Below are 15,637 nucleotides of genomic sequence, written 5' to 3'. Positions count from 1 at the left end.
TTGTATATACCACCTAACCGTGGTTTTTTTTCTTTCTTTATACATACATACTAGTTACGAGTATACTATCTCTTTATCAACCAGTCTATATATTAGCAGCAGACACAGTACAGTGCGGTAGTTCACGGCTGTGGCTACCTCTGTGTCGGCACTCGGCAGCCCGTCCATAATTGTATACTAGTATCCAATCCATCCATCTCCATTGTTTACCTGAGGTGCCTTTTAGTTGTGCCTATTAAAATATGGAGAACAAAAATGTTGAGGTTCCAAAATTAGGGAAAGATCAAGATCCACTTCCACCTCGTGCTGAAGCTGCTGCCACTAGTCATGGCCGAGACGATGAAATGCCAGCAACGTCGTCTGCCAAGGCCGATGCCCAATGGCATAGTACAGAGCATGTCAAAACCAAAACACCAAATATCAGTAAAAAAAGGACTCCAAAACCTAAAATAAAATTGTCGGAGGAGAAGCGTAAACTTGCCAATATGCCATTTACCACACGGAGTGGCAAGGAACGGCTGAGGCCCTGGCCTATGTTCATGGCTAGTGGTTCAGCTTCACATGAGGATGGAAGCACTCAGCCTCTCGCTAGAAAACTGAAAAGACTCAAGCTGGCAAAAGCACCGCAAAGAACTGTGCGTTCTTTGAAATCCCAAATCCACAAGGAGAGTCCAATTGTGTCGGTTGCGATGCCTGACCTTCCCAACACTGGACGTGAAGAGCATGCGCCTTCCACCATTTGCACGCCCCCTGCAAGTGCTGGAAGGAGCACCCGCAGTCCAGTTCCTGATAGTCAGATTGAAGATGTCAGTGTTGAAGTACACCAGGATGAGGAGGATATGGGTGTTGCTGGCGCTGGGGAGGAAATTGACCAGGAGGATTCTGATGGTGAGGTGGTTTGTTTAAGTCAGGCACCCGGGGAGACACCTGTTGTCCGTGGGAGGAATATGGCCGTTGACATGCCAGGTGAAAATACCAAAAAAATCAGCTCTTCGGTGTGGAGGTATTTCACCAGAAATGCGGACAACAGGTGTCAAGCCGTGTGTTCCCTTTGTCAAGCTGTAATAAGTAGGGGTAAGGACGTTAACCACCTCGGAACATCCTCCCTTATACGTCACCTGCAGCGCATTCATAATAAGTCAGTGACAAGTTCAAAAACTTTGGGTGACAGCGGAAGCAGTCCACTGACCAGTAAATCCCTTCCTCTTGTAACCAAGCTCACGCAAACCACCCCACCAACTCCCTCAGTGTCAATTTCCTCCTTCCCCAGGAATGCCAATAGTCCTGCAGGCCATGTCACTGGCAATTCTGACGAGTCCTCTCCTGCCTGGGATTCCTCCGATGCATCCTTGCGTGTAACGCCTACTGCTGCTGGCGCTGCTGTTGTTGCCGCTGGGAGTCGATGGTCATCCCAGAGGGGAAGTCGTAAGCCCACTTGTACTACTTCCAGTAAGCAATTGACTGTTCAACAGTCCTTTGCGAGGAAGATGAAATATCACAGCAGTCATCCTACTGCAAAGCGGATAACTGAGTCCTTGACAACTATGTTGGTGTTAGACGTGCGTCCGGTATCCGCCGTTAGTTCACAGGGAACTAGACAATTTATTGAGGCAGTGTGCCCCCGTTACCAAATACCATCTAGGTTCCACTTCTCTAGGCAGGCGATACCGAGAATGTACACGGACGTCAGAAAAAGACTCACCAGTGTCCTAAAAAATGCAGTTGTACCCAATGTCCACTTAACCACGGACATGTGGACAAGTGGAGCAGGGCAGGGTCAGGACTATATGACTGTGACAGCCCACTGGGTAGATGTATGGACTCCCGCCGCAAGAACAGCAGCGGCGGCACCAGTAGCAGCATCTCGCAAACGCCAACTCTTTCCTAGGCAGGCTACGCTTTGTATCACCGCTTTCCAGAATACGCACACAGCTGAAAACCTCTTACGGCAACTGAGGAAGATCATCGCGGAATGGCTTACCCCAATTGGACTCTCCTGTGGATTTGTGGCATCGGACAACGCCAGCAATATTGTGTGTGCATTAAATATGGGCAAATTCCAGCACGTCCCATGTTTTGCACATACCTTGAATTTGGTGGTGCAGAATTTTTTTAAAAACGACAGGGGCGTGCAAGAGATGCTGTCGGTGGCCAGAAAAATTGCGGGACACTTTCGGCGTACAGGCACCACGTACAGAAGACTGGAGCACCACCAAAAACTACTGAACCTGCCCTGCCATCATCTGAAGCAAGAAGTGGTAACGAGGTGGAATTCAACCCTCTATATGCTTCAGAGGTTGGAGGAGCAGCAAAAGGCCATTCAAGCCTATACAATTGAGCACGATATAGTAGGTGGAATGCACCTGTCTCAAGTGCAGTGGAGAATGATTTCAACGTTGTGCAAGGTTCTGATGCCCTTTGAACTTGCCACACGTGAAGTCAGTTCAGACACTGCCAGCCTGAGTCAGGTCATTCCCCTCATCAGGCTTTTGCAGAAGAAGCTGGAGGCATTGAAGGAGGAGCTAACACGGAGCGATTCCGCTAGGCATGTGGGACTTGTGGATGCAGCCCTTAATTCGCTTAACAAGGATTCACGGGTGGTCAATCTGTTGAAATCAGAGCACTACATTTTGGCCACCGTGCTCGATCCTAGATTTAAAGCCTACCTTGGATCTCTCTTTCCGGCAGACACAGGTCTGCTGGGGTTGAAAGACCTGCTGGTGACAAAATTGTCAAGTCAAGCGGAACGCGACCTGTCAACATCTCCTCCTTCACATTCTCCCGCAACTGGGGGTGCGAGGAAAAGGCTCAGAATTCCGAGCCCACCCGCTGGCGGTGATGCAGGGCAGTCTGGAGCGACTGCTGATGCTGACATCTGGTCCGGACTGAAGGACCTGACAACGATTACGGACATGTCGTCTACTGTCACTGCATATGATTCTCTCAACATTGATAGAATGGTGGAGGATTATATGAGTGACCGCATCCAAGTAGGCACGTCACACAGTCCGTACTTATACTGGCAGGAAAAAGAGGCAATTTGGAGGCCCTTGCACAAACTGGCTTTATTCTACCTAAGTTGCCCTCCCACAAGTGTGTACTCCGAAAGAGTGTTTAGTGCCGCCGCTCACCTTGTCAGCAATCGGCGTACGAGGTTACATCCAGAAAATGTGGAGAAGATGATGTTCATTAAAATGAATTATAATCAATTCCTCCGCGGAGACATTGACCAGCAGCAATTGCCTCCACAAAGTACACAGGGAGCTGAGATGGTGGATTCCAGTGGGGACGAATTGATAATCTGTGAGGAGGGGGATGTACACGGTGATATATCGGAGGGTGAAGATGAGGTGGACATCTTGCCTCTGTAGAGCCAGTTTGTGCAAGGAGAGATTAATTGCTTCTTTTTTGGGGGGGGTCCAAACCAACCCGTCATATCAGTCACAGTCGTGTGGCAGACCCTGTCACTGAAATGATGGGTTGGTTAAAGTGTGCATGTCCTGTTTTGTTTATACAACATAAGGGTGGGTGGGAGGGCCCAAGGACAATTCCATCTTGCACCTCTTTTTTCTTTTCTTTTTCTTTGCATCATGTGCTGATTGGGGAGGGTTTTTTGGAAGGGACATCCTGCGTGACACTGCAGTGCCACTCCTAGATGGGCCCGGTGTTTGTGTCGGCCACTAGGGTCGCTAATCTTACTCACACAGCTACCTCATTGCGCCTCTTTTTTTCTTTGCGTCATGTGCTGTTTGGGGAGGGTTTTTTGGAAGGGCCATCCTGCGTGACACTGCAGTGCCACTCCTAGATGGGCCCGGTGTTTGTGTCGGCCACTAGGGTCGCTAATCTTACTCACACAGCTACCTCATTGCGCCTCTTTTTTTCTTTGCGTCATGTGCTGTTTGGGGAGGGTTTTTTGGAAGGGACATCCTGCGTGACACTGCAGTGCCACTCCTAGATGGGCCCGGTGTTTGTGTCGGCCACTAGGGTCGCTTATCTTACTCACACAGCGACCTCGGTGCAAATTTTAGGACTAAAAATAATATTGTGAGGTGTGAGGTATTCAGAATAGACTGAAAATGAGTGTAAATTATGGTTTTTGAGGTTAATAATACTTTGGGATCAAAATGACCCCCAAATTCTATGATTTAAGCTGTTTTTTAGTGTTTTTGGAAAAAAACACCCGAATCCAAAACACACCCGAATCCGACAAAAAAAATTCGGTGAGGTTTTGCCAAAACGCGTTCGAACCCAAAACACGGCCGCGGAACCGAACCCAAAACCAAAACACAAAACCCGAAAAATTTCAGGCGCTCATCTCTAGTTCAAACATGCTAATCCTGGCCTCAGCACTCTTACAAAACAGGGGTGACATGGCCCTGTGTTGTACACTGGTTCCGTCACTTCCCCCGCTCCATCCCAAAACGCTGCAGCATGTCAATCATGCTGTGGTTAAGGCGGCACAGGGAGCGATCATGCAGAACTCATTCTGCACATGCGTAGTTCCCCCACTATCGGGTTAGTATGTAAGCCATCAGGTTTATGTACTAACCTGAATCAGGCCCTTAGTTCATCATTATTGAAATTAGGGCACCAGATTTAGGAAAAAGTACTCATGCAGCAAATCGCTATGCGCAACGGAGTGTCTAAGTCACATCAGTCGTCTTGAGCCATATAGAGCAAAAAGGATAGGTGTATGAGGACACATCTGTAATCATGGCCGGATTATAGGAGGGGTGACAGGGGCAGTCGTCCTGGGGCCCCCACACATTAGGGCCCCTACACACTCCTCCATATACAGTCTCATGGGATATTGAAGTCCCGTGAGACAATGACCCAGAGCTGCATGCAGCTGCCGCAAAAAGGTCCGGCGTGCTCTCTCTGCCGCTGCCATGATCACGGGCTCCATCATCTGAACAATGACAGCCAGCGGGTGAGACAAAGGCACCTGGCATTCACATGAGCTTCCCAGCTTTTGGCATCAGCACGCCGGTACCTCCTCCCACCCATCACCCGTGCTGCTACTTTTGCCAGCTCACTCCCCTGCACCTGTCCTTGTGCTGCCATAACCGCCGCTGTAGTGGCCCCGCTGCCCCTGCTGGAGACCTGGATGGGCACCTCTGCTGCAGCTATGGGGACCGGGAGAAGGGGCTGTTTGGAAGCACTTTTATTAGTGGGGCCCCCCTCAACTTCGTTGCCCCTGGGCCCCCATACACCTTAATCCGGCCCTGTCTGTAATAAAAGAAAAAGTTACAAATCAGGATTTGACATTACTTTAATGCAGTCACAGTGACTTCCTTGTCTTGTATATTGTGACTGGTTATATGTTTCATTTAGTGTTTTTTTTTTTAATTGTACATGCAGAATGATCACAACATCAAAATAGACAGGAAATCAAATTGGAAGCAATAAATTAGTTTCACAATGTAAAATATACACATACACGTTAAAAGTCATTTTGAACTGTTAATGCATACAGCTCCTTTTGGGAAGCATTAGTCATAGATAATTATGGTGGTCATTCCGAGTTGATCGCAGCCAGCAACTTTTTGCTGCTGCTGCGATCAACTAGTCCACGCCTATGTGGGAGTGTATTTTAGCTTTGCAGGGCTGCGATCGCTTGTGCAGCCCTGCTAAGCTAAAAAAATTTTTCAAGCAGAACATGACTAGCCCTGGACATACTTACACTGTGCGACGATCTCAGCGATGCTGGAGCCGGCTTTGACGTCAGACGTCCGCCCTTCATTCTCCTGGACACGCCTGCGTTTTCTTCTCCACTCCTCGAAAACGGCAGGCAACGGCCCGGAGACGCCCAGGAACGCCTTCTTTCTGTCAATCCTCTTGCGGTCGGCTCAGCGACCGCTTTCTTCGCTGAGCGAGACAGGCAATGATGCGCATTCCATGCATGCGCATTCCAGACCTGTTAGCACCACAGCGTCAAACCGATGTGTGCGAACGGGTCGGAATGACCCCCTATATGGATGCACACTCAAGACATAGAAAACATTTCACGCTAACAGCTTATTATAGCATAAATCTAATACACATCTGGGTATTGAATTGCAGTGGGCAATGGTACCATCGCGCCCCGCCACCCACCTACGATCATGCCACACACCCTGTTGAGCAGCCAGAAAGTCGGTAAGCATGTTCTGAACCCAATCTATAAGAGAGAGATAAAGTACCAACCAATCAGGAGCTGCAAGAAAAAGTCTACAGTAAATGCACCTGCTTTGTTTTAAGATGCAGAGAACCCATAGATTGCAGCATTTTATGTGTTACCCAAGGGTTTACCGCACAAGGAAAATGCAGAGTAATTGAATAGCTCCAGGTATTAAACTTGCCCCACTCAGTAAACCCCGTGCCTAATAGGATATGTCTTATAGTATCTATACAGGGCTGCAGAGAATGGTGTAGGGCATGGTTACTGTAGGGGACGTGGCCTATTTATGCAGGCATGACCACACCCAGAGCAGGCCCTAACCGATATGATGCCCTAGGCAAGATTTTGGCTGGTGCCCCCTAGCACCGCCGCTAGTTCTGCAGGAGATGTTTGGCATGAGTCAGCTGGCAGCTCTGCTAACGTCGGGCGCCTTTTGTTTATGAAAATGCATCTTATTTGCATTACTGTGTGGCTAGAATACAAAAGCAGCTTTTGCTGATTAAAATAATATGCAGCATGCCTATATTCTGTGTGCGACTGCGGCTGTATCTGCATATGAAATGCTACATTACAGTGATTTCCAGGAATACACTGCAACGTAGCATTTCGTATGCAGATACAGCCGCAGTCACACACAGAATATAGGCATGCCGCATATCATTTTAATCATCAGAACCTGCTGGTGCCCCTGAGCATACCAAATGCCCTAAGCATTTGCCTAGTTTGCCTATGCCTAAGGCCGGCTCTGACCACACCCCATACAAAAAAGGCAAAAAAAAACCCCACCATACAGGGGGGCACCATGAGCTATCAGTGCGATCGCTCCCCCAGGTGTGGGCAAAGGAGACTGCTGCTGTGTTGGGCTGGGAAGAGTGGATGCTGCTGCTGACATGTAAAAGGATCGGTGAAGGTGGTGACAGACCGGTGCCCCTCCTACAAGCCTGAGCTCGGGTAAATAGTACCCACTTCCCTCTCAGTGCCTCTGTATCTACATCATAGTTTGCCAAGTCCATCCTGCTCAGCTTTGCGACTGCTCAGGAAATGACATAACTGACATTGGTGGGAGGGGTCAAAGCTCAGATCAACTGCCAGTAACTGTAATGCAGCTGTTGTTTTAGTTACTCTTTTCATTAGTACAGACTACAGAAAAAAAGGTTAGATTGGGAATATCATGGGGGAATTTTTCAGAAATGCTTTGTGACCGGGTCAGGAGCCAGAGCCAGCCTGTACCAGTGCTGCATCTCCACTTGGTAAGTGTTCCTGGTGAACTTGTATATACAAGTTTTACTTGTTTATCATGTTTCTGACATGCAGAGTGGCAGCAAACACATGACCCCTCTCCAATGGCTCCCACTGCCAGCGGGACCTGACAAAATAAGGAGGGCAAGTATAATGCGGCGGGGATGGAGGAGGAGCAGGGATGTAGGTCGGAGGTGGGTATAGAGGACGTGGTAGGAATGGAGACAAAGGATGGAAGCGGAAATGGGGGTGGAATAGGGGGTATCCGGACTCCAGGTCGACACACCTTAGGTCGACGCCAATTGGTCGACACACCTTAGGTCGACATGGACAAAAGGTCGACAGGAACAAGGTCGACATGGGAAAAGGTCGACATGAGTTTTTCAAAAAAAAATTCTTTTTTGGAACTTTTTCATACTTAACGATCCATGTGGACTACGATTGGAACGGTAATCTGTGCCGAGCGAAGCGGAGCGAAGGCACCATGCCCGAAGCATGGCGAGCGAAGCGAGCCATGCGAGGGGACGCGGTGCACTAATTGGGGTTCCTGGTCACTCTACGAAGAAAATGACACAAAAAAAACATAAAAAACTCATGTCGACCTTTTTCCATGTCGACCTTGTTCCTGTCGACCTTTTGTACATGTTGTCCTTTTGTCCATGTCGACCTAAGGTGTGTCGACCAATTGGCGTCAACCTAAGGCGTGTCGACCTTTTTGCTGTCGACCCTCAGTCCCAGACCCGAATAGGGACAGCTCCGGACCCATTTTAGCATGAGTCCAAAACTACTAGTGCTAAAAATATGTTGGGTGACCGTACTGAAAACTGGGGTGCAAAAAAGCATAAACCCAACCAATATTCTTCTAAGAGATTATGTGAACATTAACTGATTGGTTGCTCTCAGCTACATTACATTTCTTGCTCCGCTGCCTAAGCACCAGTCCCTACTTAATGTAATTATTTATTACTAGTTATTTATATAGCGCACACATATTCCGCAGTGCTTTACAGAGAGTATTTGTCCATTCACATTAGTTCCTGCCCCATTGGAGCTTACACTCTATATTCCCTACCACATGCTCACACACACATTAATGCTAGGGTTAATTTTGTTGGGAGCCAGTTAATCTACCACTATATATTTAGATTGAAACCCGAGCATCCGGAGAAAACCCACACAAGCATGGGGGGAATATACAAACTCCACACAGAATTATAAATGATGGGTGCACTATACATTATCCAAATATAGAGAATTTACAATATTTATTGTATGATCCAATGTACAACATGAAAATAATATGTCAAGTAGCATGACTTACACCAGAGACTCCTGCTCTGGAGATGGCGCTTCTGTACAGTTATTCTGTGGTTACATGTACTTGATGTCACAGTGATAAGCGTGTAGTGTACCCTGACTTATGGAAGTTCTACAATTCTGTCTTTGTTTACAGAGAACTATCATGGCACATTCTCTCTAAATGAATGGTACTGTGTTATACAGTACAAGCTGAGAGTGGGGAAAAGAAAGGTTTTAATTCAACTAATGTTGATTGGTCATCTATCTAGAATAAATTTACAACATAATGTTTACTGTATTCAAGTCAGTGATTGTGAAGGAGTGTGTCAGAATGTAGCAGCATTGCAGTAATAGGTATTAACCATGACCCGCCTGTGTTTTGGAGAAACAAACACTACCTGCAATCACTAGTTTTTCGAAGATTCTCTTGTGTATAGTAATAGTGGATTATGCCAGCCAGGAACTCCCTTCTTCCCTGAATATTAATCATGGCCTTCAGGTAGCAGGGAAAACACGGGTAGCAGGAAACGTAAAAGCCACAAATAGCAGGGAAGGTACAGGTAGCAGGGAAGGCGGAAATCACAAGTATAAAGGAAGGCGGAAGTCACAGGTAGCAGGGAAGGCACAGGTAAGCAGGGAAGTTACAGATAGCAGGGAAGGCACAGGTAGCTGGGAAGTCACAGGTAGCAGGGAAGTTACAGATAGCAGGGAAGGCACAGGTAGCTGGGAAGTCACAGGTAGCAGGGAAGTTACAGATAGCAGGGAAATCACAGGTAGCTGGGAAGTCACAGGTAGCAGGGAAGTTACAGATAGCAGGGAAGTCACAGGTAGCAGGGAAGTCACAGGTAGCTGGGAAGTCACAGGTAGCAGGGAAGTTACAGATAGCAGGGAAGTCACAGGTAGCAGGGAAGTCACAGGTAGCTGGGAAGTTACAGATAGCAGGGAAGGCACAGGTAGTAGTAGGGAAGCCGGAAGTCACGGGTAGCAGGGAAGTCACAGGTAGCTGGGAAGTCACAGGTAGCAGGGAAGTTACAGATAGCAGGGAAGGCACAGGTAGCTGGGAAGTCACAGGTAGCAGGGAAGTCACAGGTAGCAGGGAAGTTACAGATAGCAGGGAAGGCACAGGTAGCAGGGAAGTTACAGATAGCAGGGAAGTTACAGATAGCAGGGAAGTTACAGATAGCAGGTAAGGCACAGGTAGCAGGGAAGGCACAGGTAGCAGGGAAGGCACAGGTAAGCAGGGAAGTTACAGATAGCAGGGAAGGCACAGGTAGCTGGGAAGTCACAGGTAGCAGGGAAGTTACAGATAGCAGTGAAGGCGGAAATCACAAGTAGCAAGGAAGGTGGAAGTCACAGGTAGCAGGGAAGGCACAGGTAAGCAGGGAAGTTACAGATAGCAGGGAAGGCACAGGTAGCAGGGAAGGCACAGGTAGCAGGGAAGGCACAGGTAAGCAGGGAAGTTACAGATAGCAGGGAAGTCACAGGTAGCTGGGAAGTTACAGATAGCAGGGAAGTTACAGATAGCAGGGAAGTTACAGATAGCAGGGAAGGCACAGGTAGCAGAGAAGGCACAGGTAGCAGGGAAGACACAGGTAAGCAGGGAAGTTACAGGTAGCAGGGAAGTCACAGGTAGCTGGGAAGTTACAGATAGCAGGGAAGGCACAGGTAGCTGGGAAGTCACAGGTAGCTGGGAAGTCACAGGTAGCTGGGAAGTCACAGGTAGCAGGGAAGGCACAGGTAAGCAGGGAAGTTACAGATAGCAGGGAAGGCACAGGTAGTAGTAGGGAAGCCGGAAGTCACGGGTAGAAGGGAAGAAACAGGTAGCAGGAAGGCACATATAGTAGGGAAGACGGAAGTCACGGGTAGCAGGGAAGTCACAGATAGTAGGGAAGGAACGGGTAGCAGGGAAGTCACAGGTAGCAGAAATACGGCCATTCTCCTGCAGTTCTGAAAACTTGGGCCCTATTACATTTACCCCTTGATTCCTGTTTGTAAGTAATGATAGTAACTGTAAGTAAAGTACTGTGATTAAAACTATTATTATATCTGCTCATGCCATAAAAATGTTAATGGCTCTACAGTGTCCTGCAGCAAATTGGATAGATTTGAAAATTATTTTATATAGATAAAGCTTGGGTTATTGCTAATGGCTAATTAATGCAGGTTTATTGCATTGCACCTATGTGATCTGTTTTATATTTAGCTTGCAATGTTATATTATGTGTTATTATTCTTTCAAAGAATCCAGATTTGTAAAGATAGATTATAGGGCAGATATACAAACAAATTCAGTAATGTCTATGACGTTATTCAGTAATGTTTATGTTTTGTTTTTTGTTTTTGTGGTCCGGACTCCTGCAGATTTAGCTGGTAGCTACCAGGAGATCTGTAGACGAATGTTCCTAGCAGGCCATGTTCCCTACAGATTAGATGATTGCTTTGGGGAGTGTGGCTGGTTGTATTATAGATACTACTGAATAATTGCCAGTTTGTATACAAGAAACTCTGCTTCTAACAAAACGTAAATCCTGTCACAATAATATTTTCCTTTGGGATAAATATAGGGCCTGGATTAATATTGACAGCTGCACAGTAACCCTTACGCTTGCCCTGATATACCTCTATGGGGTAACCCAACCTTTCTCCCCATCAATTGCAAATTCTTCATACAAATCATGGTACCATAGGTGAATCCTTTCCATAAAATATGTTTTTGAACCCGGAGGCCATTTATACAACTTCACAATAAATTTAATTTGCACCACATGCACTCTTTCATGTTCCTACAGACTCACCATTAGATTTAGTCATTGGCTGATCCTTTATCTACTATGGCCACTCCAAATACTGTGCTTGATGTTCTCTCTTTTAGTCATTCTAATACTTTTAGAATCCGTTACCCTTACCCAGATTCTGTGGATGCCACCACCTCGCCTTAGTCCGCGGTCTCCAAAGCATAGCAGCTTGAGTTACCAAATTTGTCAGAATCTGAGATATTATATTACACAACAAAAATTGTTCCTGCTTTCAAGCCTGCCAGATTATAGTAAACTAATATCCGGGTAGTAAACAGAACTTATATTTCCCCAGCCCACCAGAAGCACTTTATTTATATCGATTCTCTGGCTTGCCTTAAATGTTATTGTCTTAATGCTATCCTATCCCGTAATTTATGGTTCTGTCAAAAAATCAGCAGGTTTTGGTATAAATTTCTTGACCATCTAAATGTTTTTTTAAAAGTTTGGTTACCCAAGCAATCTAAAGCAGACTTTCCCCCCTGGGAAGAAAATGTTCCTCTAGGCCCACTCATTTCTCGATTAGCTGTCATGGGTTCCGTAGGACCGTAGCCAAACAGATATAATGAAATATTGGATTTTTACATCCTCACCTACTCTTTATCATTATTAAAACACACACCAACCCCCAGAAAAAAAAACCAAATACCTATCCATTGTATACATATATCCCACCCCCCTCCTTTCCTCTAGATAACATTAACATTTTCGCACCTCCATTGGCACTGACCTGTCCAGATTGAGGATTGTCTGGGCCCTGTGGAGCTCTAGAGATTGCTCTATGTTAGGAGGACTACAGAGACAGGCTACAGGAGAGGAAGGAGCGGGGACTTGGGGGTGAGGAGGTGGACTTGGGGTGATGGGGAAGGATCACATGGAGGGGGGTAGTACTTTGGCATCCACAGCTCAGGCACTGGCAGCTGGTTAAGTAATTAGTCAGTTCAGCAGTAGGGACCTTGGGGGTCATTCCGAGTTGTTCGCTCGCAAGCTGCTTTTAGCAGCTTTGCACACGCTAAGCCGCCGCCTACTGGGAGTGAATCTTAGCATATTAAAATTGCGAACGAAAGATTAGCAGAATTGCGAATAGACACTTCTTAGCAGTTTCTGAATAGCTTCAACCTTACTCGGCATCTGCGATCAGTTCAGTGCTTGTCGTTCCTGGTTTGACGTCACAAACACACCTAGCGTTCGCCCAGACACTCCTCCGTTTCTCCAGCCACTCCCGCGTTTTTCCCAGAAACGGTAGCGTTTTTTCACACACTCCCATAAAACGGCCTGTTTCCGCCCAGAAACACCCACTTCCTGTCAATCACATTACGATCACCAGAACGAAGAAAAAACCTTGTAATGCGGTGAGTAAAATTCCTAACTGCATAGCAAATTTACTTGGCGCAGTCGCACTGCGGACATTGCGCATGCGCATTAGTGACTATTCGCTCCGTTGCAACAAAAAAATAACGAGCGAACAACTCGGAATGACCCCCCTTGTGTTTGACACAGTAAGAACATGCTAGGCAGCACAGCGCTGCGTCCTTACAGAAAGGGGAGTGGCTTTGAAGCAGTGGGGCCAGTCTCCTGGGCCCCCCAGTCCAACCCCGCTAATGACTCCAAAATATATCTACTGGGGAAGCGATGCACAGTGTTTCATACAGGGAAGAAGGAGGGCACTGTGGTCATATGGGGGTGATGGGGGTGGGGGGTGGCAAGGTAAGAGAGTTCATTGAGGGATACCCGACAATTTATTTGCCCTAGGGCACCCACAATCAATAATCCTGCCTGTATACAACAGAAGGTAATCCATCTGATATACATCAGTAAACTAAAGCCAGTCTTAAATTCATTGAGGATGATGCAGAGATTTATTACTTATGACCAATTAAGAGAAGTGCTGTAGCCATGTATGGCTATTCAGATGTCTGTCATATCCGCTCACAAGTAGGACTGATGTAGGCGCTGAGAACACACATAACAAAATAGGGTAGAAATCCTTAACACAGAGTAATATAAAACATCAAAATAAAAATAATAGCCATACATTAGTAAGGTAAGTTTCAAGGGGATCGGTACGTGATCCCTGCGGACGGGATGCCGCGGTCACGATACCGATGCCATGATCCCGACAGGGGTGAGGTAAGTATTCTACCCCCCAACCCTCCATCTTCAGCCTGACCCCAACCTCCCTCCTTAGTGCCTTACCCTAACCTCCCTTCTTAGTGCCTAATTCTGACCTCCCTTCTTAGTGCCTAATCCTAACCCCCCAATCCGCAGAGTAACCCTAACCCCCCCTTATTGCCTAAACCTACCCTCCTCTGATGGTGCCTATCCCACCCCCACAGCCTAACCCCCCAGAGCCAAATCCTAACCCTCCCCGCTATACTTATCTTTAGGAAATTGGCTGTAGGGATCCCGGCTGTCAGTATCACGGCATCAGGATGCTGACCTGTTCGGGATTCGATGTCGGTGTTATGGCGGCTCTCGGGATTCTGGCGTCTGTATTTCGGCTGCTGGGATCGTGACAGCCAGGAACCGATACATATACCATTTCAAGTAAGGAACTTGTATGTTACTTTAAGAGTATGTTACTTTAAAAAATTAAATATCTAAACATTATTGCTCCACAATCTGTTTCTAGCTAATTGTTTTGTATATTGTGCAGAACACTGCGCTTGGCTTTGGTTTGCCGTTTGACATAAAAAAAACTAAAGCAATTTACTTTTAACTGAAAAGCTTGAAAACCTGCTGAGGTTAATGTTCCGTGTGATTTTTTTGTGCTCAGCAAAACGGAATGCAGAATAAATGCATTAATGACTTAGTGTGTACAGCTCATGCAGAGAAGCTAGAGAAGTTTCCATTCATGATAGTGATCTTTGCAGCCTCACAGAGCTCTGCTCTTGGCACTCTGCTTTTTCCACCATATGTGTCTTGCCTTGGTGAACAACCTTGCTTATTCCGCCTCCATTACACCTTCAACCCCTACAATGCCCAAATCTACTTCAACCTCTCCCCTTATGTAGATTTAGTGTAGAGAAGCGTGACTGAACCGTATCTCGCTTATTATCGCATGGGTTGCCCAACTTTACTTAAGGGTCAAGATACCCAACATTGAGCTGTACATGTTCCTTCCTTCTTTCCAGAGTCCACAACTTCCCTCAGCATTTCCTGCCTTCCCTCAGCATTTCCTGCCTGTGTCGTCACACAGACTTCATCGTCTGTGTGACGAAACGCGTTGGGAATAAGTTGACCTCTGACTCAGATAAGCACTTTAAATATTCTTGCACTTTATGTTTTAATATATGTGTAAATACCTTTTGTCCCATTTTTAGAAAAAGCATTGTGAATTCTTAATAAATGTTTTAATTGTTTGAAACACTTGTAATTCATATTTAGACACCAGTGGTCGCTACCCCCCATCCTTTTCCAAATTAAATTAATTTGGGGATTTACCATCCCAGTAATATTTGGGGGTTCAGCAGACGCCCTACATATTTGGAGTGTCAATACAGTATAGCTGTATATGTAGGATTAAGGAGTGTTTATTTTCATTTGTGGCGCAGTATTTTCTGTGTTTCTCTAATATATATATATATATATATATATATATATAAAAGTACGTATCAGGAGCACTCACCATTCTTCATAAGCCTTATTTTATTAGTAGCATCAGGAAATCAGCATAGGGGTATCAACGTTTCGGGACACGCAGGTCCCTTTGTCAAGATCACAAGCCAGTGTGAGTAACCCATTTTTATACCCATATAGCCCTCCCCTTCATTAGATAACCAGAAACACCTGTGTTATAATCAAAAAATTATGTACAAAAGCGCTGAATATATCAGCACAAACAACACTTATCATAACAAGACAACATATATAGACATACATCACAGTTATATTAAAATCAATGTGTAAACACTCACAGTAATATACTCAGACAGCACAGAAGCGCGGTTTGCGTTCCACTGCGCCATACTTCCTGTATTTGGAACGCATCTTCCGGTCACATGACCGGAAGTACATGATACTGCAGAGTAAAGCATCAGGAAAGCGTCCCCATGGCAACCCGATCTTTCTAATACATATCGGGCACTTCAATGCCACAATATTAGCCTTCCAATGCCAGAAGTACATACATAGATGCCTATAA

General features: G+C 46.2%; 1 protein-coding gene across 4 annotated transcripts in view; it reads left to right on the top strand.

The window, feature by feature from the left end:
* Nucleotides 1–15,637, top strand: part of ANK3 (ankyrin 3) — a 1,328,922-nt gene that overhangs the window by 153,390 nt on the left and 1,159,895 nt on the right. The window contains exon 1 of one of the 4 annotated variants that reach the window (XM_063961778.1): nt 7,245–7,410. The exons of 2 other annotated variants lie outside the window; for them this stretch is intronic. In XM_063961778.1, the coding sequence (XP_063817848.1) occupies nt 7,351–7,410 (60 nt within the window). In that variant the 5' untranslated portion in view covers nt 7,245–7,350. Of the gene's footprint in view, nt 1–7,244; nt 7,411–15,637 lie in introns of those variants that run through there. One more of the 4 variants, XM_063961784.1, reaches the window with a different exon arrangement.

The sequence above is a fragment of the Pseudophryne corroboree genome, chromosome 3 (genome assembly GCF_028390025.1).
Source record: "Pseudophryne corroboree isolate aPseCor3 chromosome 3, aPseCor3.hap2, whole genome shotgun sequence".
Lineage (NCBI taxonomy): Eukaryota > Metazoa > Chordata > Amphibia > Anura > Myobatrachidae > Pseudophryne > Pseudophryne corroboree.
This window is presented reverse-complemented; position numbering and strand designations above follow the sequence as displayed.